Below are 22,985 nucleotides of genomic sequence, written 5' to 3'. Positions count from 1 at the left end.
AATGCCCAGTTCCATACCAGAAGAAAAACTCTGGCCTTGACGGATGCCCAGATCTTTCTCTCCCCGACCCCCAGCCTGGGCCTGCTGCACACTCCCCACTTGCAGGGATGGGAGGTGGGGAGGCGTGTTTCTTCTCTTTCTGTCACCTATCTTCCCACCCTCGAGCTGTTGTTACCCCTTTAGAAGAGGAGCAGAGGAAGGGTCAGGGAGGTCCTTCTCTCTTAAACTGGAATTGTCGCAAGACAGCCTCATGCTCTCCGAGCAGGCTGGCGTTTCTGGCTCTTTCGGGGCTGAGTCCTCCCTGGGCCTGTGGGCACCTCTCTGCCAAGCTGCTTTGGCTGCTGCTCCCATCAGGCGGGCAGTACTTCCTCTTGTCCTGCCACTCTCCCCTCTGCCTCCATCAGCCAGCAGTTCCCTTCACGTGAAGATGCTCACACTAGTGACGTAGCCCCACCTCCAGGGGTCCTCTTGGACAAGTAGTAAAATGCTGCCAGGCCGGCTCTCCTTCCTGAGGTGTCCACATCTAGATCTGATGCAAGGAAGCCCTTGCACATCCTCGGCCTGCCACCATCCCCGGGGAGCTCAGTGACCTCCCACGGTCCTGCCTTCACCCTGTCTCCTAAGAGCTCGCCACCTTACCCTCTGGATTTCCTGCCTCCTGGCTTTTCCTGTCCACTCTGACCCCTACAGTCCAGAGGATGCATCAAGCTTTCTAAGTGGTCCTACTGAAGGGTGGCTAGGTCACAGCATCCCAAGGTCCTCCTCCAAACATCTCACAGAATCCTTTCGTCATTCCTTCGACCCTTTCATTGCCTTGATCTGGGTCAGGGGATACAGAATAAAGGGTAGAAGAATCATGAACTTGGATCTTAAGAATCTACTCTGAAATCTTGCACCGTACTTTAGCAGGCTGCATTCATTGTATCTCGGTGCCTTGGTGGATGCTTTAATTTTGACATCCGCTAATATTTACAGATGTGGAAAGTGAAGCTCAGAGAGGTTAGATGGCTTACCCAGCACAGCTGAGAACCTAGTGTGGCTGAGCCAAGTTCTTCTGACAGTAACAGCCGTGTCCTTTCCGTGACACCGTGCACCTCTGCTGGGTTAGAAACGTTGTCTATTTAAACAAACCACAAAAAGCCTTCACATCACCTAATGGATCCCAGCAGAATGCCAGCAGGCTCAGCCACACCTAGAGAGTCTTTGCATAGTTCTTAGTACATTTACTTAAGGAGCTTAAAATAAAACCTGAATCACTGAGTAAGTGTGATTAGCTTCTCAGCAGGTATTTATAGATGTATTTTATGTAGGAAACTGGAGTTGGAACATACAGGGATATCCCATATGAAGAAATAAAAAGCAGAGCCCTGTGAATAACCTAAAAAGAGAGAGACCTCAGAAGAGCTTAAAAAGTATGTTTGCGTCTTGCCAGTTGGGCAGGGGGTCAGAGTCTAGATTCAGAGAGAAGGGTCACAGAGGTTGATGGAAGAAGGCTGTGTGGAGCAGTCATTGGCACGTGTAGGGGAGGGAAGGACATTCTGATTAGCAGGAATGCATGAGCGAAAAAAGTTAAGGAGGCAAGACCACGCAGAGCAGGAGAGGAGGCCAGCCTGCCAGGGGTGGGATTCGTGCTGACAGAAGAGTCCAGAGTGGGAAGTTCAGCCTGGGTGGAGAGTAGAGGTAAAAGACTGAAACATTGGGCTGGGGTATTTGGATTATAAACTTTATCCAAGAAGCATTTTTTTCATGTTGTTTTGACTTTTGTTTTTTGTAGGGGAAGGTATTGGTTTTTGATTGTTTTTTAGCTGAGGCCATCATTACAAAACACTGCCTCTGGGAAGCCTTCCTTGATTTGCCCTTCTTCTTTGCTCTTGTAGTTTTACCACATCTTGGTCATAGTGCTGTTTCGTTATGATCTGGGGGTCCATCTGTCTTCTTGACAACACTATGAGTACTTCAGGATCAGGGCCATGTCTGTTCATCTTGGAACTTCATGCCTACACAGAATACATAGCCAGTCCCTAATATATTAATAATAACTGACAGCTATATCTCAGGCACTGGGCTAAGTGTTTTCTAACCCATGTCACCCATTATGCCTAAGAGGCAATTTAGTGAGGAGTTCTGCAGCCAGCCTGCCTAGGTTTGAATCCCAGCTCTACAATGTACTGGCTATAAGACTATCAACAAATTCACTAAGATTCTCTGTGCCTCCGTTTCTTCCTCATCTGCAGATAGCAAGTCTTATAGAAGTATGTGCTATAATTATCACCATTTTGCAAATCAACAAATGGGGCTCAGAGCTGAGTAACGTGCCAAAGGTCACGCAGCTAATAAGCAAAGGGGCTGGGATTTGGACCCAGGCAGCTTGATTCTAGGGCCCATGTCCTCAACGACTACACCTTTTTGAAGAAAAGAAAAAATGAGGGTGTGCAGAACACATGTAGTGTGGAAAGAAGAAGAGGGAGACCAATGGGCCATCAGCCACCAGCCCACTGTGAGGATGGGGGCCTGCAGCTGGGGCCAGTGGAGGGAGGCAGCAGGCATGCCATGGCGGGGACAGACCTAGGACACATCATGAGAGAAGAAATGCAAAACTGCTCCTTTTCCTCCTTTCTCTTCTGTTTCCACCACCCTGGCCCTCCATGACTTACCCCCGAATCACTTTTCTGACCAGCCATCTCGTCCTGATACACGCCCATTCCTGGGCTTCTTCCTGTACCTTCTCATGTTTGTTCTCCGTTCATGCTTTTCTCTCCTCACAGAATGCCCTTCCTCCATTCCTGCCTCTCAAAATATCACCAAGTTTTCAAGGCCTGCTACACATGATGACACCTTCCTGGTCCCTTCAGCCCGAAGTGATCATTCCCCATTGAAACTCTTATGTGACATCTTTCACTTTCTAGCTTCCCCACCAGAGGGGATGCTTCTGGAGGGCACTGGAGGGCCATGACTAACTCGGATTTGCTATACCACAGCACAGGACATGATACCTGGTCTGTTGAATAAATGAGTAGACGAATGAAGGAAGGATCCGTAGCCAGATGGACTAATGCATGAGTAAATGAATGAATAGACAAATGAACAAATTATAAGTACCAAGTGTATTTCCACCACATGCAGGTCCACCCAGTTATAAAGCAAGTCTACATGAATGTAGGTGCCTGAGACCAGGCCAATCAACCGGTACTGACTAGTCCCCAGGGGGCAGAGCACTGTGGCTCTGTAGTCATCGCTGCCTCAGTGGAATGGTCTTTATTCAATTGGCCAGTCTCTACCAGTTCCCAAAGCAGCACCGAGGCCCAGGATTCAGCAAAGCATGGGAGCCCCCCTGGCTCATACCACCTTGCCAAGGTAAAATGAACGAATGGCATGAATGAATAAGTGAGCTCTATACAGAAAGGAAATTTAAAAATTTTAATATAAGTGTAGGAGACTTTTTTCCTTAGGCAGAGATTTAACTTACAGTCGTATCCTCCACCTCTCTCTCTGTCTCTTACACACACATGCACACTAGTCCACTCACCTGTTAACATGTCCCAGGAAGCTGTGAGTGACAAGAAACTGCTCTGTCCTTCCCTGGGGAGCTAGTCACTTAGCATACTAAGAAAAATCAGAGAGAGTATTTTCAGATTTGATGTGTCAGGGAGGACAAGATGGCCTCATCTCAGATGGTTAGAAAGACAAGTTGAGAAATGATGGAGAAGATGCACGCCATGGGTCCACTGGAGACCAATATTCATAGCACGAGGGTCCAATGGCTTCCTGTCTACTCAGAATTGTAAGATAGCTTAGGCAGAGAGGGGGAGGCCCGTCTCAGATCCAGCACCTGTGGGTAGAGCTTTCTTATGTGCACAGCTGTTGACAGGGGTGGACAGAAGAGGGGCCAGGGCACTTGGGCTTTTGACCAGACCCCAGTCCAGCTTTCACCATCTGGTAGGATTTTGCTCTCCCTACATCAAGATGACCTGGGAACTTCAACCTGGGGTCCCTTCAATACCCCAGAATTCCACAGAAGGTATCAAGGATGGAAAATCAGCACACAAGGAGTCCCCAAGGCCTTACCAGCTCCCATCAATAACCCTGAGTGGCAACATCAGAGGCGGAAGTGCAGCTGGGCACTGGGAGGCAGGAACTGGAGCCTGGTGTGGAGGCGATGCCAGGAACTCTGCTAAAGGGAGCTCGTTAGGGCCCCCTTGAGGAGCAGTGGAGTCCTGAAGGCCCCACTTTCCCTCTTAGAGGACTCCGTGAGTCCTCTTCTCAAACAACACTGAAGGTAGCCCCATCCCCTACCCAGGCAACAGCAAAGGCATTCTTACCCCAGATCTCCGACCAGCCTCTTCTTGGGCTCTGATGATTCCCTCCCCAAACCTCACCTTCTAAAGTTTATGAGCCGTACATGCTTCAGAGAGAGTTTGGGATTAACGGGAGGGCCACACCCTCTCGTCTGGCTCTCCTGGTGGCTGGAAGGCAGGAGAGCCAGAATTTGAAGGGGTGGGGCCCAGAAACCGGGACATATTAGGCAGATGCCAGCTCTCAGATAAATCAAGCTCCATGTGGTAAGGCTACCCTTGGGCTCTCTGCATCCAGGGGCCCCACTGGAAAAGTCTGGAGGAATAGAAGTGTGAATGAACGAATGGGAATGGACAGGTGAAGGGGCACCCTGCTTCATTACTCCATCCCCTTGCCATCATCACTTTTCCCCTCTGGGGCAGACAAGTTGATGTTGGCCCTGTAGGGAGCTTTGTGGGCCCTGGCTAATCCCAGACATCTGGTTTCCAGGTGAGAGATCAGATTTAGCTATTTCATAGACCCTGTATTTCCCAAATCCTCTCATCCCCTATTTCCTACCCCACCTGCTTTCCCTAACTGAATAAATCCATGGTTGTCATGGAGACAGCATAGTATCAGCCTCTCTGCTTCTTTGTAGAGCCTTCCAAAAAACAGCACTAGAGAGGGCCCTTTCTGGCACAGGAGTCCTGTCTGAGAAAGTATGGTACGGTATTTGGAATATCTGCTTTGCCCATTCACTTTCTTCCCTCTTTGTACTTCTTCCTTGCCCGAGTTCCACCTTCTTCCTTAGGAGACTAAGCTCAATTTGACTTTTTCCAGCCAAGGATCCTGAATTTCAGTGTTCTTCAGCCTCCAGTGGGGATTATGTCATGAATAAGGACAACAGTTTGAGTGGCTGTGTAGACCTAATTCTCCCCATATGATAGATAGAACAGCAGTCTCAGCCCAAAGAGGCAAGGTGGCTTACTCAAGGTCAGCCTGCACAGGAGTGCAGAGTCTGGATGAGGGCCCTCTGCAGCTTCCCGCGCAAACACTGCCACCTTCAGTGGGTCTGCACAGAGAGATCGAGCATGATAACTACCACTATTAAGCACCAACTGCGTGCAAGCCTCTTTGTGTACAGATGTCACTTAAACCTCAAAACAACCCGGTGAAGTTAATATCATTATTTGTCAGCATTTCACAGAGGAGGAAACTGAGGTGCAAGAAGGACAATAAGGACCATTTATTAATGTCATACAGTCGATAATTATAGCAGCTGGATTTGAAACTGAGGACTGTCTCCTTCAAAGTCCAGCTTCTTAACGAGGACAAAGTAAATATGGCCTCTACCAAAAGGGTACAGGAGGAGCCATCATTACCCAAGTGCTCATCAATAGGATGAACTCCACTCTTTGGGGCCAGAAATTTCTTTCCCCATCATCCTTTCCCCTTTGACTCCTGCATGACCTTCTGCTGGGTTTTATGAATGAGAAGGAAAAAATATCACTGAAAAGTTCAACCAATTTTGGCTCCCACTCTCCGAGTGATAGATAGCTTTAATCACTCCAAATTACTCAGCCACTCCACTCTTCTCCCCCAAGTCATTAAAAATAGATTTTCTCTTTGAACCTCACTCTGCCCTCGGGTCTCCAGATAGTCAGAAGTTCTTAGGAGACGGCCCCAGGGTCAGCTTTTGGTCAGAAGGTTGCACGTTGCTTTGGTTGCAATCACAGGCTCCAGAACCTCCAGCTGGTTTTCTGGGGGCGGGGTGGGGCGGGGCGGGGCGGGGCGGGGGTTGGGGGGAGGTTGGTGTCTCCTTCTTCTTAATGATATTGATCATGTGACTTTCACAGCTCAGAGGATGGGCAGCGGGCTGGGTTGGTGTTTACTTTATGAGGATTTAAGGTGATCTCACACATGACTATTGATTTTTAAAGAACTGGACCTAACCCTGGGAACAAACAATACTGAGTTCTTCACATTAATTACTGGGAAGTTGATTCGTAGGGAAAACTGAAGCTGAAAATAGAAGCTCAGAGGTGCCCTGGTCCCTGATGAACAGGCAGGACAGGTGAGACGGGTATTGCTGTCTCCATTTTAAAAATAAAGAAGGGAGGCTTGAAGAGGTTAAGCAGCTTGCCCAAGGCCTCACAGCGAACAGCTAGCAAGACCAGGACAGGAGGCCCCTGCCACCTCCACTGCCCCCACTCTGTGCCTACTGAGGGCCCTGACATTCCGAGCAGGCTCAGGATGGAGACTGTGGAACCCATTCAGAGTCATGTCCATTACTCTTATGGTCCTGGCAGGTTTTAAAAAAATCTAGCAGGGCATCCTCACCCCCACCAACCCATCTCCTCCCTCACCCTCTCACATCACCCCTTGTGTTGTCTGGCTCCAGATGCACCAGCTGAATCGCTGTCAGCAACCAGAGAAAAGTGAGCAAGAGGCAGGCAGTGGTCAGGTGAGGGAGCGTAATTACAGCGGCTGGGCCCTGACGTCCAGGAGAAAGAAAGGGGACCCTGACAGCCCCCCTTGGGGGCAGCCCCAGGAGAGGGGCCTTTCCTTACTGCTGCCTGTGCCTCCACCGCACCACCTCAACCTGGGAGTCGGATGAACCTGGACTCCAGTTCTGTTTCCGCCACCTACAAGGCATGCAACTTGGGCAGTTTGTTTAACCCAAGACTCAGTTTTCTAATAAATAAGGTGGGCCTAATCCCTCGCCTGCAAGGCTGATGTAAGGATTAGGTGAGGTGACATAGGGAAAGTGCCTGGCGTGCAGTAGGTGCAGGATAAACGGCCACTATCATTATCGTTCCTGCTGCTTCATTCCCTTGAACAAGCTCAGTCAACTGCCCGGCTCAGAGGAAGGTGGTGCCAGGCAGGAGGCCTCAGTCCCCATCGCTTCTCCGCCCATCCCTGGGGAGCAGATCCAAGGAGGCGATCTCACTTCTGCCCCCAAGCACACCCAGCGGGGGAGAATTAGATTAAGATGCTGTTTCAGGCATCCAGTTGACAGTCAGCTCTTTGCCTGTAAAGCATAGGAGAGAGGATGCAGGTATTATTCTGTGGAGTCTTGCTGACTCAAAGGGGCCATAGTCTGAGGCATGTCAGGAGCCAGGGGAGCCTGGCCTGTTCCCGGAGGGTCCACTTTGGCTTGGGTGCCTGAGAGAAACTGACCAGGGCTGGGGCCTTGGCCTGGCCTCCCTGACCGTCTGCCCATGTTCCTCTCCCTGTGAGGACTGTGAACCCTGGCCCCATCGGGTGTACAGGGAAGGCAGAACCCTAAGCTCTCAGACCTCCCAGTGCTGGTTGTACCTGTTCGCCACGGGGCGGACAAGATTCGGGGTAAGCGGTGAAGAGAGACTCCTCCCACCACCCATGGGAACAGGTAACAACTGCTGGGCGCTGGCCAGCTCCTAGGAGCAGTGGAGTCAGAGAAACCAAAGCCTCACCTGCCCTCTGGTTGCTTCCCGCCTCCTGAATCCTGCTCTGGTCCCAGCTCCATCTCCTGGGACTGACCCCTGAACCCCCTGTCCCTCCTTTCCTCAGAAAGATCCCTTATGACATGTCACCACCACGGGCCACAGAGGACGCACTGCAGCTGGCCACCTCCACTCACTGTGAGATAGAGCCCAGGGTTAAGCCAGCCCTTTGGGTGCCTCTATTTCCTGGTGGAACAAATGGATCCCTAACCTCCCTTCCTCCCCAGGGAGCTGTGCAGATCAAATGAGATAAGGGGTGTGAGAGCACTGAGAAAGTGCTAAACCCTCTCTGGGCATCGGCATCTGTTGCGATTGTGCCGTGGAGCTCATCCCGCACACCAGCCCTGGTGGGGCTTCCCGTCAGTCTGCCCTCAGCTGTGAATGCAAATGAGCATCAGATTGCTTCTTGAAAACAGATCTGGTTTGGGAAAAAGAGGAGAAATTGGGTCTGAGACCCTACAAACTCCAAGGGGAGAGAGGTTGGGCTGGCAGGGAGGGACCACCAAGAGAAGATACAAAGGAAAGGAGAGAGGTGTGGGGAGCCAGTTGCGTTTCAGCTGCCGTGCACTTTGCTCCGGGCCCTGGAGACCAGGAGGCTGTAGCTCAGGCCAACTGCATGCTTCCACCCAGGCTGCATCACTTCCCACCCCCTACCACCTGGCTCTCAGCCACTGAGAAGGCCACTGTTTCTTTCCTTGTGTCAGGAGGCAGGGGACACATGTGGGGACAGGTGTACCATCTAGCAGGGGGGAGCAGATTCCAGAGAAGCAGGGGATTAAATGCTCTGTCCCCAAGGGGCCCTACCAGCCTGGGGAACAGCTTTCCCTTATTCCTTCCCTCTCTCCCTCTCTCTCGTGCATGACTGCAAAGGAATCCTTCAGCCTCTAGAACAGAGTGCCCATGCCAAAGCTCCCTGAGGAGAACCTCCAAGCTCTGTCCTTTGAGCCACGACTGTCCCTTGATTATACCTCTATTGCGGCATCTATTCTGCCGTATTAAGACGATCCTGTTTCCTTTGTCCTCAACCAAACCATGGGCCCCAGGAGGGCAGAGAATGTCGCCCAATGCCTAATGGAGAGCTTAACACAACATAAATGCTCTGTAAATACTGAAGGACCGTGTGGCACCCAGGCACAGCCCATGGTCAGAATCCTCTGTGTTGTTCTGCTTTCAACTCAGCTGTTTCTCCGATAGATGCCCCCAGATTCTCAGAACCAAGGTGGCTCCTTTTAGGCATCCACACAGGGTGGCAGAGATACAACCTTGATTCTCTTTCCCCAGGTTTACGCACCAAAGGGCTCCTGTCCCTCGGTCCACCATTGGGGAACTCTTCTCTGAAGAGTGATGGGTTTGCACCTGATGGTAGTAACTCTCCAGGCTGATAGTAACTACCAGGGTCACAGAGGCCCCCTGGGCCTCACCCTGGGTGGTCCAAGCCCTATGGGTATGCCCTGTCCTTCAACGTCTTCAGGAAGGAGGATGGTTCCAGCAGTTCCCTTGGTGATTCGTCCCCACAGCCGATGATAATCTGATATCACATCCCTTGCTGTGCAGGGCGCTGCACCCCGTGGGCTGACCAGTGTGCTTAGAGGGGAGGGAGTTGGGTTGGGGAGAGAACCACTCCGAACTCTGCACCCCTGCTGAGCCCTTCCCACGTACGTCAACCCCACAGACTGAGGCCAAGGGGGGCACTGGAGACGTGAGGCCCCGGGGTCAGAGGAGACAAGAACACAGTATGAGTCACCTTTCATGAACAGTGTTTCTTCAGTAAATGACTTCATCGGACAGTTATATTCATTAGAGGTATAATTACAAGACATAAGATCAAGCGGAGAAGAATGCCAAGCGTGCGGGGGGAATCCAGTGCGAAGCGGTCCCCTGGTCCTGGGGAGAAGGCAGTGGAGGCGGGCGGGAGAAGGGCATCCTCTGTCGGAGGCTCTTCACCACCACACTCCTTTGCCGACGCAGCCACCCTCAGATCCCAGCGCTCAGAGCAGAGGGGGTGGGGAGCCTCAGGCATAAATAAAGTGCAATCATAATAAACAAACACTAATTAAAGTGTCACTGAGTGTCCCATTAAACTCTGAGTCAGCCCTGACAAAGCTGCCTGACACGGTGGACACTCTCCAGGAGAAGCTCCCTTGCCTTCTCCAGCTTCCCGGGACAATGCCCATCCCCTCCCCATCCTCCCCAACACACCAGGTCCTAGGGCAAGTGCCTGCCTTCGCCTGGTGCAGAGTGAAGTGGCCCCTGACCCCAGAAGTTTGCACTTTCAGGGCCTCCATAGGTCAGGGCCTCCATAGACTCAGAGATATTAGAACCAATTTCTCCCTGGCTATAACGCAGTCCCCAGGCTAACCTCCATCTCTCCTCCCCCTGAGTCAGTCTAGTTCCTTCCACTAGTTCCTTTCGTAGTCCCTAGGCAGAGTTTGATTCTATTTCTTCATGGCCCCAGGGCCTGACACTTAAAGAGATTCCCCAAGACGTGAGGTCACATTTACCAGTGGTTCTCATAAGAATCACCTGGAGAGCTTGTTAGAACCATTTCTCAGGCCCCGCCCCATCCCAGAGGTTCTAACCCAGTGGACTCTGGATTTTTATGCCCCTTAAGCTCACAGGTAATGCCAAGGATGTTGGTTTGAGAACTCCGGCCACCTCTTCATGGAGGACATTCTTTTGGCCAAGGAGTGACAGGCTGGATGGCTTACAGACGTCATGTATTCCAGCTCTGTGGCCTTCTCGGTCCTTCCCAAGTTAACCCAAACCTGCCTTTCTAGATTTATACCCATCACTCCTCACCCTCATGCAACGTTTTCTGAAGAAACTCTGCTTTCCTATGTTTGCTCATGTGGTTCTTTCCACCTGGGACGCTTTTCATCTGTGTAAATATTAATCACCCTTGAAGACGCAGACCCAGGCCACATCCCTTACAAAGCCTTCCTGGGACTCCCATCTAGAGCAGTGCTCTCCCGTGATAACAAAGCGCCATCCACACAGCTACGCATGGAATTTTAACTTTTCCAGCAGCCATATTTTAAAAAGTAAGAAGAGACAGTTGAAATTCATAGTAGATTTTATTTAACTCAATATTTACTAAATTTTTATCTTTTCAACATGTGTCAATAAAAAATTATTACTGTGCTATTTTACATTCTTGTTTCCCGTGCTCAACCGTCAACATCCGGTGTCCTTAGAGCACATCTCTAAGGAATAGAATTCTAACTAACCCCACTCCAGATGCTGGTGACCACACGGGCCCACACATTGGATGGCGCAGACGTAGAAGTAGTATTTTCTTTGCTCTGAATTCCCTCAGCCCTCTTTCAATACCTCTCTTATAACACACATCACTTTTCTTGTTTTTATTGCTAGTCTGTTTGCAACTTGAAGGTGATGGCTGTGTTTTAATGCTGCTGTTGATCTTATTCCCCTAAAGTGCCCAGCACTGGCCTTTCTGTAGGACATGATCTATGAATATGGGTTGATGAATGAATACAGAGACACATGATTATGGGAAAGACAGAGCACCCATGGAGACACCTGACTTTGAGGGCCTCCCTCCAGTCCCTGTGGCATTTCTTTCCTCTGGTTTGCATATGGCTATTAGATCTTTGAGAAGAGAATAATTCAGATTTTAGGAACCACCCCCCTTATAAGTTTCCTGTTTCACTTTGCTCTTCAACTCAGTGTATTAAAAAAAAATTCCCACCAGGAGGGCCCAGGAAACAGGAAAAATAGTTGTGCTGTTGGTTTCACGTTTGGAGAAGAAAAGGCTTCTCACTATCTCTGCGGCACTTGGCGTGAAAGTGGGCTTTGTTGCTGGAGACACTGCTCCCATTCAGGGCCCCCTTCCCCAGCTGCTGAGAGCCGGGCTGTGTTTTGACAGACGGGCCGAATGCAATGCAGACAGTTGTTTTAATTTCCAGCCAGATGCAGACATCACTCACATGGAGCCCGAAACCCAGGAAAGGGAGGCCGGGCACTGGGCTGCAGCTCTCAGGCCTCCGAGGGCGGGTTGGAGGGGGCTGGCGGAAGCCCCCCAGGTGGCTAGGGTCACAGATATCCTGAAGGGCTGAGAGTCCCAGGCCCGGGAGAGGCATGCTGGGAGAGCGTCTGGCAGGCACCTGCCGGAAAGGTGCTTCTGGTAGGAATCACAGGACGTGAGTCAGGGGTCAACGGTTGCTCCTTAATGCGGGGTGCTATCAGTGGCTAGTGGCGTGGCTGGATCTTTGAACTGTCCAAGTCATTCAGGACAGAAATGAACAGTCTCAGGAAGGAGTTAGGCAAACTGTGGGAAACAGAATCCTAAGTGTCAGAGTTAGAAGGACTAGGGCAGCCTTCCTCTGGGGGCAGAAATACCTTCCACAGCCTCCCAGACACGTGTCACCTTGACTGTGCTTACACATCCCACGGAAGGGAGTCCCTGCTGGAAGCCAGGTCTGTTGCACTGTTGGACAGCCTTGACTTTCTTCTGTCGAGCTTTCCTGGAACTTTTCTCCCATGAGTCTTATTGCAGCCACACTGCCACCCTTCAAACAGTGGCAGATAGCTTCCACGGCCACCTTGACATTCATCTTCTTTGACCTAAATAAACATATAGGTCTATCAGCTGTACCTCAGATGCCACACCTGGGTCCCACCCCATCGTGACTACCCTCTGGAAAGTTTCTCTGGTTGAGCAACCCTCCTCTTAGAGCAGGTTGCAAAGACCTGAGCTGGGAACTCAGGTCATCTCCATCCTGACACCATGTCCATTAATGCAACCCATGATCGAATTAGCCCCTTTAGCTATGACATCACCCTGTCAGGTCATATTGGACATAGAGTCAATTCAACCCTCGGACCTATTCCGCATGAACTATTTCAAATCAGCTACTCCCCCAACCTCCATTTAGAATATCAATTTTTTCCCTGAATTGCAACATTTTATATTTGTGTTTTCTGCATTTTGTATTTTTATTATTAAAGGGAAGTTAGGGATGCTTGAAGCTGATCACGTCACTCAGAGAAAAGCTTTGTAATTCAAAATATTAAGTGTTTATGATGTGGGGAGAATGAGTGGGTGTGGGGGGCACCCAACAGAGAGAAGGAAGTCTCCTGGGGCTGGTGCCCAAGACCTTTCGTTGTCTGGCCCCTGGTTACATGCCACCAGCCTCGTCTCTCAGCCCGCCCATCCAGTATACACTCCACACTTGAGTTAGGCTGAACTTAGCCATGATTACTTTTGTTTGTGATAATCTCTCAGCTAGGAATGCCCTTCCAGGCATCTGCATTGGGCCCACTGTTACCCTGATTCACCCTTACTCGACTGGTCCCTTCCTCCAGACAGGCTGACCCCTTCCTCCAGACAGGTTGTGCTGGACGGCCCTCCTTTAAGCTGCCAAGGCCCCCAGGGCACATACCTATTGCCTGCAATGGATGTTGAGCACAATGTAGAGCAGGTCTCGGTTTGTAATTATCAACTGCTACTGGGCTGCGTGCTCTTCCGGGGGGCAGGATCTGTGCCCTGTTCGCTGCTGTTTCTCTATCACGCGGCACCGGAGCCTCTCATAGTGACATCTGGTAAACAGTTGCCGGTGAGCAGTGTTCGACTCCATCCCGAGCCTCTCAGGAGCGTGCTGTGAAGGCATCTCCATCACAGCCTTTGTCCCCCTGCTAGAGGCAGACCACTGTGCCGCTGGACCACAGGTTGTGTTTCCACTTGGGTTCACACATCCAGTAGGTGGGGGCCCTCTCTGCCCTAACAAATGAGATCCCATTCCCAGCCCAGCAGCCTCCAGCCCCAGCCAGCAACAGATACCTAAGACATACCAAATGCAAGACTTCAATCTTCTGACCCTTTGCCTGGCCTTAATGTCACACCCGCTGAGCAGGTAAGGGTGAGTAATGACCAAACAGGCCCGGCTCGTGTCCCTGCAGGGCCCCACCTGGAAGCCAGGAGGAGGCCACATCCTCTAGGGGGCAGGGGCTTGATCTGTACATTCCCACTTTCCCCAGCAAGACAGGCAGCTCATCTCTGTTCCCATTTAGCCAGACTTTTCAAAGGATGGAAGATTTACTAGAGAAACTGAATGCAGGCATCAGAGAATGGGATAATTGGATCCAGGTGGTATGTTTGGTTGGCTGTAAAAAGACCATGCCATTAGATGAATATTATTTGATAGGAAAAGTTTCTCCTTCTCTCCCTTTTTAAATGTTTTCTGTGCAGGCAGGATGTCTCAGCCCAAGCCCAGCTGAAAGCTCTTCAGAGACGAGTTGGTGGCACTCAATAGCCTTTCAACAGAGTTAACCGTTTTCAGCCTTTGCCAGGAGCAGGCCCAGCTCTCCGGAGGACTTTAGTGCAGGCAAAGAGAAACTGGAGGATTTGCTTCCACCTCCAGCAAAGGCAAGAAGCCTGGGGCCTATTAGCTGTACCTGCCTCGTGCGGGGCAAACAGATGAGAACACTGAGGCCGCCGATTCACCCCCCCCCCATTGTCACCTCTTAGGGGTGGTGGCAGTGCAAGTGTGGTTAGGTGCAGTTGAGTCTGAACACACCTCTGCGAGGCATCACTCCCCGATCTAACCTGCTCTCTTTTCCCTCTCGGCCAGATCACCAGGGTCCCTGTGGAATCCTGTGAACAGTACACGACTTGTGGGGAGTGCCTGAGCTCGGGGGACCCTCACTGCGGCTGGTGTGCCCTGCACAACATGTAAGTTTGGCACATTCTGGAAAAAAGCCTGGAATGCAGAAAACCAGGTACTTTCCTGGGAGTGTTGATGAGGGATGTGACATCAGTTCGTAGGGAGAGAGGAATTTCCCTCTTCTGAGCAGTAATTCTAATCATGGTTGGAGTGCTGAGAACAGGAAGAGGAAAAGAGGCCATGGGTGGGCCTTCTTTTCAAGTGCAGTGCCTCTGCCTCTCTGTTTTTCATTTCACCTCCAAAATCTGATCCCCCACCCCCTTCCCCCCACCCCCCGGCCAGCTGCTCTGAAGTCTGTACCTTTTCTACAGGGAAGGGTAGTGGTGTTGGAAGAGCTCACAAGGGAAGTTGTAGAATCTCCTCCTCAGTGTAGCCTGAACGAGGTGCCTCCTTCCTGGAGTTTGCACTAGAGTTGGGAAGCTTGGACTCCAGTTAGCTGCTGTGTGACCCAGGATGGTCCACTGACAACTGTGGGCCTCCATTTCCCCATTGCTAAATAGGGGTCATGCCTACCTCGCAGGTGAACTGTGAGGGTTAAATGAAATAATAAATGCTTTGGCAATAAGGAAGCTCAGGATAAGCTACACAAGTCAAAATAATTGTTATGGACGCAGAACCCTTGGGAGGACCCTTCTGGCCTCATTAATGCCCGATTCCAAGAAGTCTGCATCTCACTCCAACTGGCCTCACATCCCTATTCAGATACATCCCCTGCCATTGAATACCAGCTCAATAGAAATGCAAAATCACACTTAAACTTCCTAATTCGAAGTGTCCCAGAGGGAGAGAAGAGGGTGAAAACTCCAAAGGCAGGAGCTGGCTAGGAATTCTGTTCCCCAGTGGAGTTGGAAACTCCTTGGCTCCATGCCAGCCGGCAAAGCATCCCCATGAAATGTGCGGGGTTTAGGGTGGAGGCGGAGGCGGAGGGCCAGAGTTCAGGGTCCTGCACAATAGCTCTTGGCTTCCAGCCTCTGCAGCAGGTGTTGGGAGAGCTATGGAGGGAGGGAGGGAAGCGGGCACCTCACAGATGCAAAATCCGGACTGGATTGGAGCCCACAGATACTGAGTTCCCTGCTTAGATTTGGAGGTAAGGGCCTCCTCCAAAAGTTTCGCCAGAAATGCTCTCACCAGAACCCAGACAGTGAGTCTCCATTTAGGTCAGACAAGTGGTAAAGAAACTGATGCTGCTCCCACTATGCCCCCGGAATGGCAAAAAGGTGGCTACAATTGGGTTCCCTTCAGTGAGGCTGGCCTGACAGCCAGAAGGCTCTCTCACCTCAAGAGGTTTTCTTTCTCCACAGAACCTGACAGCCACTCCCAGCTTCATGCCTTGTCCTGGGCTACCTGCCCTCTCACTGTGCAGTGGGTAGATCCGGCCATACTACCCACTCCCTGCTCCTCCCTGCCAATCTAGCCACAATGTCAAAGTCTCCCGGAGGCCCCAGACCACCCCGTCATCCTCCTGGGCCAGGTCAGCTGGGGATCCTAGAATGACTGGACCACATGAAGATAGTCTCAGGTTTCCTCTGCCGTCTGAGCTCCTTCCCTGTCATCACCTGCCAGGGCACACCTCTCCTTCCAGCAGCTCTGTTTGCCAAGAGCACATGGGGAACAAGCTTCCTCCCGGTTATACCCAGAGGTTTCTCTTCTTCTGGCCCCTCTCATCTTCACCAGCCCCTCCGGCAGTGCCCTCCCACCTGTCGCCATCCGCCTGCCTGGGTAACAGGAACGAGTGGATGGGCTACCCCAGCTGCCAGGCCCACACACTGGATTTTAATGGAGGCAGAGTCCTGAGAGAAATTGCTCAAGAGCCTCTGGGTCCGGGGGGGATTTGAAACCTTCTTGTCTCTTCTGTATGCCTTGCTCTTGCAAGTGCGTTATTGTCTCAGAGGCTATTTATCTCTGTTAGGGCTGTTGCCATAAATAGTATGATAAAAAAGAGCCATTTCAGTGAGTCAATGAGATAAAGGCTCCAGTCAAGAGCTCACTTTAGAGCTATCTTAAGGATTCACTTAAACCTCAATAATTCTTTTCTTTGACAGCATTCATATTTAGATCCATTATGTGCCTGGAAAGGAAGAGGGGGGAGGGACTTTGGGGGGAGCTTGGGTGGGAATCTCCGCCTGGTTGTGGAATCTTGAAGTGTCCCCAGTGGCTCTTTGGTTGGAGAAGCACCAGCCCTGGAGCGTGTTCCCATGTGACTTAAGTGGCCACCAGATGCCCCTGTGTGCAGGCGTCACAGTGCCCACCTGCTGCTGTAGGCGGAGAAGCCAAGAACCAGAGATGAAGATGTGAGGAGAAGCGGCCACACATGCCTTCTGACAGGGGCAACCCTGCCTGCGACTCCCTGTCTCTCTCCTTCTCACCACAAACATTTATTGAAAATATACCATGGACAGGTAGAATAGCTCAATGCATAAAACATGGTCCCTGCCTTCAGAGAGCCATGAATCCAGCCACAAGATCACATGCATGCTGTCCCACACAGCTAAGAACCTGTCCAGGTTTTTAAATATCCCTGGAGGAGAATAATAATATTCAGAATCATCATCATTAATATTGTTCTTAGAAGGGCTAAGAACGGGCCATTTTCTAAACACTAGCTCATTTAATGCTTACAGCAAGCCTACGAGGTAGTGTATTATCATTGACCTCGGCATTCTACAGTTGGGGGAACTGAGGCGTGGAGAGATTAAGGAACTTGTCCAAGGGGCCACAGCTAGTAGGCTGTAGATCTGGGGTTAGAACCCAGGCATTATGGCTCCAGAGTTCACATTTTTAGTCTCTGGCCTGCTACTTCTCACGTCCCCAACCTTCCCTCCCTCACTCACTGAGCTTCCCGTAAAGATGCTGTCTATCTAGAGCTATTCTTTATGTCTAAACCGCATCTCTTGTGTTGGCGGTCGATCCCACTTCTATTAGTCTGACTTTAACTGCAATAGAGACCATCTGGGAGTCACCAGGCCCTCTGGGATAAGTGAATGTTGTCATGAGAAGACGCACACAGGCCTCAGAGCAGCAAAGCCTTCTCACTTACCTTCAGGGGACTCTGAAGCCTCAAACAGATGGGTCTCAGAGGCCTGACCTCTTGTGAATCTGTGTTTGTGGCAGGTGCTCCCGCAGGGACAAGTGCCAGCGGGCCTGGGAACCTAATCGATTTGCTGCCAGCATCAGCCAGTGCATGAGCCTCGAGGTGCATCCCAGCAGCATCTCAGTGTCTGAGCACAGCCGGCTGGTGAGTAAGCTCATCCGGAAGGTTGGAGGGGTGGGGTGTGGGACCCGCACAAGTGTGGGTGTGTTCCTTTAACACTTGCACAATGTAAATGGCTCACACTTTAAATGCTCCGAGGAAACCTGATATTTGTAGGAAAACTATGGTAACTCTTATTGTAAAGGGCCTAGTCGTTCGCCAAGCCCCTTGCAGATTCATTACCTATTGATCTGTTTTGTAAATCTAGATTTTGCATTTAGTAACAAACAGCTACAACATAATGCAGTCCAATGCCATTCTTTGGTATATGGTGTATTTCAATAGTCCACTTGATACAGTCTCTCACAGAAACCTGGAGTTGCCTTTGTGCTTGTATATGAGAGAGAGACAGACAGACAGGCAGACACAGAGAGACTGAGACTTAATTCACAGTATGTGCTTAGAATATTAAAGAGAATACAGTGGTCCTTAACCACCTGTCGAGTTGCAACCCCAAATACTTCGTGTCCTCAGGCCCTGCACGATTATTTCATTCTGGAGGTTTTATGAGCATTCACAAATGTTAATTAGTTAATGAACCTTCCAAGACTTGTGTTCATTCATCCCCACCGGGAGGTTTTGGCTCCCATGGAGCTCAGGGAACAAACAGCAGAGTTTGTACCTAAGTCTCTCAGCCCCATGGAAACGAAACTGGGGCAGAGATTCAGCAGCAAACAAATGTATAGAAAGGCTAGGTGATAGCCATTGTGACTAAGAAATCCCTGCCAGGTGGGATGACAAAGGGAGACCTCCCTCCCTTATGACTGGCCACTTGCAGGCCACAGGGTGTTGTCACCATGAACCCCCATGGGCACTCCCCACTGAGAGTCACATTTCTCACCTATTGTTTCAAATACCACTTAAATATTATATTGTGGTCACTTAGTACAACCCCATTTCCAAGTACCCTGAATTCAGAGCAGCGTTTTGCCATTAAATGATTTCTCAATCAAGAGATTCTTCTGACACTCTGTGATATTTTTACCATTCAAAGGAGAGTGTTCAAACTTGAAAGGCCTGGAAACCACTGACCTAGATCACTGGAATCCTAAGAAACAGCAGACATCATCTGAGCCATTAGTGTCCACTTCCTGCCTTCCTCTGATCCCATAAGCTCCTTGTGAGGCGACAGCCCTACTCTAGGGGAGCTGTCGGGGGGCAGAGAGCCAGAGAGGAACAGAGAATAGAAACTCTAGGAAGCCCACCACCTTGGTAAGCAGACCCTGAGTGACAGCCAGGGTGAGGAGCCAGCTGTCTTTCGCCAACCCGGTAAACTCCTTATAAACCTCCAGGCTGGTGATAACATGTTCTCCCATGAGCCAGGGCTAAGGCTTAGTTGTGAAGGGCTCAGCTCATGACTTGCTTTCACGTTTGCATGATTTCATGTCAAAATGAGCTGGGTCTGAGATGGGTGTTGGGACCTTTCCCCCTAGCATCCCTCCCTCCCCCTCCCCCCAGTGCTTTCTGCTGCCGGACAAGACTGAAAAATTAATAGTATTAATAATAAAAACCATTGGCCCTGCACACCCCTCGCAGTGCTACTGTAATTGTTCAGTGTCAGAGCTAGAAGATCACCTGGACCAACATCCTCTCTATCGATGAGGTCAGTGGAGATGAGTGAGCAAGTGGGCAATGGCAGGGCTGGGCCTGGAGCCCAGGTCTCCTGATCCCCAAGGGCTCTTCCTACAGCATTATATCCCTTTGCTCCTCCCACAGCTCAGCCTGCTTGTGAGGGATGCTCCCGACCTGTCTGTGGGCATCTCCTGTGCCTTTGGGAACCTGACAGAGGTAGAGGGACAGGTATCTGGGAGCCAGGTCATCTGCATCTCACCAGGGCCCAAGGTTGTGCCTGTCATCCCTCTGGATCAAGGTAAGAAGTGTCTGCCATGAGAGTCACATGCTAGGGGCTGCCCTACCAGGGTGGCCGAGAGAAGAGGACCCAGGGGACCAGGTGGCAAATACCAGCACAGACTGACTGACAGTTGCCTGACTAGGTCTCCTTATTGCCAGATACCAGTAGGGCTTATAAACTTGTTTGAGTTTGAAAGCAAACTGTCATGCCCCAAAGCAAACTTCAGGAAGAGGGAAATCCCTTGCTCCCATTTGGGTTAAGCCTGCACAGTGCATAAAGATTTTTTCCAGACTTCCCTTCCCTTCGAGGAATGTCAGTGGCTTCAGTCAGTGGTTTTCAGCGGGTTCTCTCCATAGAACTGGGGGCTTTTAGGGCTTTTGACCTGATATTTCTTTTTTCTTTTTTTTTTTTTTGAATTTTATTTTATTTATATTTTTATACAGCAGGTTCTTATTAGTTATCCATTTTATACATATTAGTGTGTATATGTCAATACCAATCTCCCAATTCATCACACCACCCCCCTGCCCCCCTGCCACTTTCCCCCCTTGGTGTCCATACGTTTGTTCTCTACATCTGTGTCTCAATTTCTGCCCTGCAAACCGGTTCATCTGTACCATTTTTCTAGGTTACACATATATGCGTTAATATACGATATTTGTTTTTCTCTTTCTGACTTACTTCACTCTGTATGACAGTCTCTAGATCCATCCACATCTCTACAAATGACCCAATTTTGTTCTGATATTTCTTTTTTTTAAATTTTTATTCTATATTGGTGACCTGATATTTCTGACAGTAACTGAACATATTTGACCAAGGCAGGGGACTCTGTGGGATCTGATCCATTACCTCCTCCCTAAGAGGGGGGCTGGGGGTGTCTGGGTCTCAGTGATGGGCTGGTCATCAGCCGGATGAAAGGGAGTCTCTTGGAAGAAGATTCAAGAAGGCTCCATCTACCATCGGTGCCCCAGGGGAGCCCTGGAGTGGCTGAATGATTAACCCTCAGTCTCTCCACTGTGCTCCAGATTTGTAACCCTCTCCTTTTTTTTTCTTTTTCCAGACTGGTTTGGGCTAGAGCTACAGCTGAGATCCAAGGAGACAGGAAAGATATTCGTCGGCACCGAGTTCAAGTTCTACAACTGCAGCGCCCACCAACTGTAAGCACACCCCTCGCAGCACTAGTAATTGTTCAGTATCAAAGCCAGAGGATCACCTAGACCAACGTCCTTCTATAGAGATGAGGTCAGGAGAAATTAGTGAGCAAGCAGGTAACGGCAGGGCCAGGCCAGAAGGAGTCTTGCCCTGGGTCTGGATATGAGTGTGGGGTTTTTCTAAGTTCCCTTAGAACAAGAATCGTATTGTATTCGCCTCACAGTCTCCCAGTTGGACCTGGAACATTGTCTGGAAGACAGTAAGCTCTCCATAACTGTTACTTTTCAGTTATATTCCATTTATTCAGTTATATTAAACCAAATGGCTTCACTCTCCACAGCCTCTGATCTCATTCAGTCTCCCTTGCAACACACCCTACGCTCAACTCTCAAACTAAGAGTTAAAAGAGGGTTTGAAGTAAAAACAAAGGTCATGGCTCAGGACCCAGAAGAAAAGTTCTCCATTTTATACCAATTGGTGGTGGATTTGAACATGGAGACTGACAACCAGTGGAGCTTGGACACATCATCCATGACCACATGAAGAGGGACTCAGAGATGGGGAAACAGCCTCACCCAGCACTCAAATAAAGGACTCAGGCTGGGAGAGGGAGAGGAAGCTTTAAACTATACAGTGGTCCAAACTGAGCCTTCAACTTTTCAAGGAGGAGGGGAAAACCAGACCCAACCACCAGCCCTCAGAGGGGCTTAAGTGCAGCCCAGCTGACCTCCACCAGCCATCTCCAGCAGCAGAATGCCTACCAGTTGAGTGCCCTTGGCTGTGAGATCCTACAGCTGAGCAGGAAGCTGGGAGCATTTCATAAGTAAAAAGCAGGGACTGGAGTGGAGGAGAGAGAGACCCATACTTAGTTTCTGCTGGTTCCTCTCTCGAAGTGAAACTGAGACTCCTTCCATACCATCTGGAAACTCATGCACCATTTGATTTAGAAACAGGGAAACGCGTCTCTATAATAGGGCCACATAAGGGCCATGTGACCCTGGTCAATCAACAAGGAGAGAGATCAAGCAACAGCTCCATGCCAGAAGGAGCCGTACCTGAGAATATTCTATGGACCCATACTTCCCATTGCCCAGGGCAGGAACAACCTGAGGACTCCAGCAGTATCAAGTCTGAGGGTCTAGGCTGTGGGCACGATGGGCCCAGCAGTCCATGTGGGGAGAGGGTCTGTTTGCAGCTAAGCCCTAAAGGAACCTTTAGCCATCAAAATAGGCAAATTAGGCTCCTTAGTCTCCTCTTTTCTGATCTTGATTTTTCATGATTAGAATCATCTTCTAGAGTTCTAGGGTCTCCACAGTAGCTAAGGAAAGAGACGTACCTGAGCCCCATTTGGCCAAATCAATAGATGTGCTGAGAAAGACAGAACAAAATGGCCTGGGAGGAACCAAGGCAGGGCAGTATGTGGCTGAAGCTGAAATGAATAAAATTGCCCCCTAACCACTGCATTCCAATCCCAGCTAACCGTTTTTTGGGGAAATGCAAGCATCTTGGAGAGTGAACTTCCCACAACGCAGCAGTGAAGGAATACATTGTTTGTGAGAGCATCCACATCTCCATGGCAACTCAGTGTGATGTCACCACTTTCAACCATATTGCCATGGCAATGGAGATGCTGTCACAGGCAACAAATTTTAGCAGAAAAACAAAGCAGGTATCCTTGACAGTAAAGATTCCATTTTATTGCAAAACACTATCTTACCCTTCTTTACTCCTGACATTCACAGTTAAAAATCACAGAGTCAATTCTTTCCTTTTACTATGGTACACTGAGGCCCATAGGGTATAAGTGCTGCAACAAAGGTCACAAAATTAGCCAATGGAAGAACCTGTTCTAAAACCCTGATCTCGTCATCCTTGGTCCATTTTCATGATTTACTTGCTGAATCATAAGATGTTAGCAAGAACCAATCCATCTGGGCTAGGTTCAGGAACAAAATAACTAGGGGCATATCTAGAAGGGGATAAAAATATTTGGAATGGGGAAGAAGTGTAGATGGGCTAATGCACCCAATCCACTGCGAAGTATTAGCCAGTGACCCCTGGATCAAGCCCCATCCGCCCAAATGCCATCAGAGCCCCCACCAGGTGGCGCCAGATTGCAGACCTGGCCGTGTCCCTTCCAGGTTGGTCTAGTTGTGAGAGGCTAGACTAGAGGATCTGGCAAGAAGCAGGAAGAACAACCCTACCTGCAAAACCCATTTCCCTGACAGTGGTCTGATCACACACAGAGAACCTAGATGATACACACAGCCTCCAGGGGAAACCAGAGG

At 50.0% G+C, this 22,985-nt stretch overlaps 1 protein-coding gene across 1 annotated transcript in view; it reads left to right on the top strand.

Moving 5' to 3' along the window:
* PLXNA2 (plexin A2) overlaps positions 1–22,985 on the top strand; it is a 213,755-nt gene that overhangs the window by 118,194 nt on the left and 72,576 nt on the right. Inside the window, exons 5-8 of the mRNA XM_082363346.1 lie at positions 14,348–14,448; positions 17,552–17,675; positions 19,407–19,560; positions 20,606–20,702. Of these exons, the coding sequence (XP_082219472.1) occupies positions 14,348–14,448; positions 17,552–17,675; positions 19,407–19,560; positions 20,606–20,702 (476 nt within the window). The remainder of the gene's footprint in view (positions 1–14,347; positions 14,449–17,551; positions 17,676–19,406; positions 19,561–20,605; positions 20,703–22,985) is intronic.

The sequence above is a fragment of the Balaenoptera borealis genome (genome assembly GCF_965194805.1).
Source record: "Balaenoptera borealis genome assembly, chromosome: 1".
NCBI classification, from domain to species: Eukaryota; Metazoa; Chordata; class Mammalia; order Artiodactyla; family Balaenopteridae; genus Balaenoptera; species Balaenoptera borealis.
Note: the sequence above shows the minus strand (reverse complement) of the source record. Positions and strands in the feature narration are given on the sequence as shown.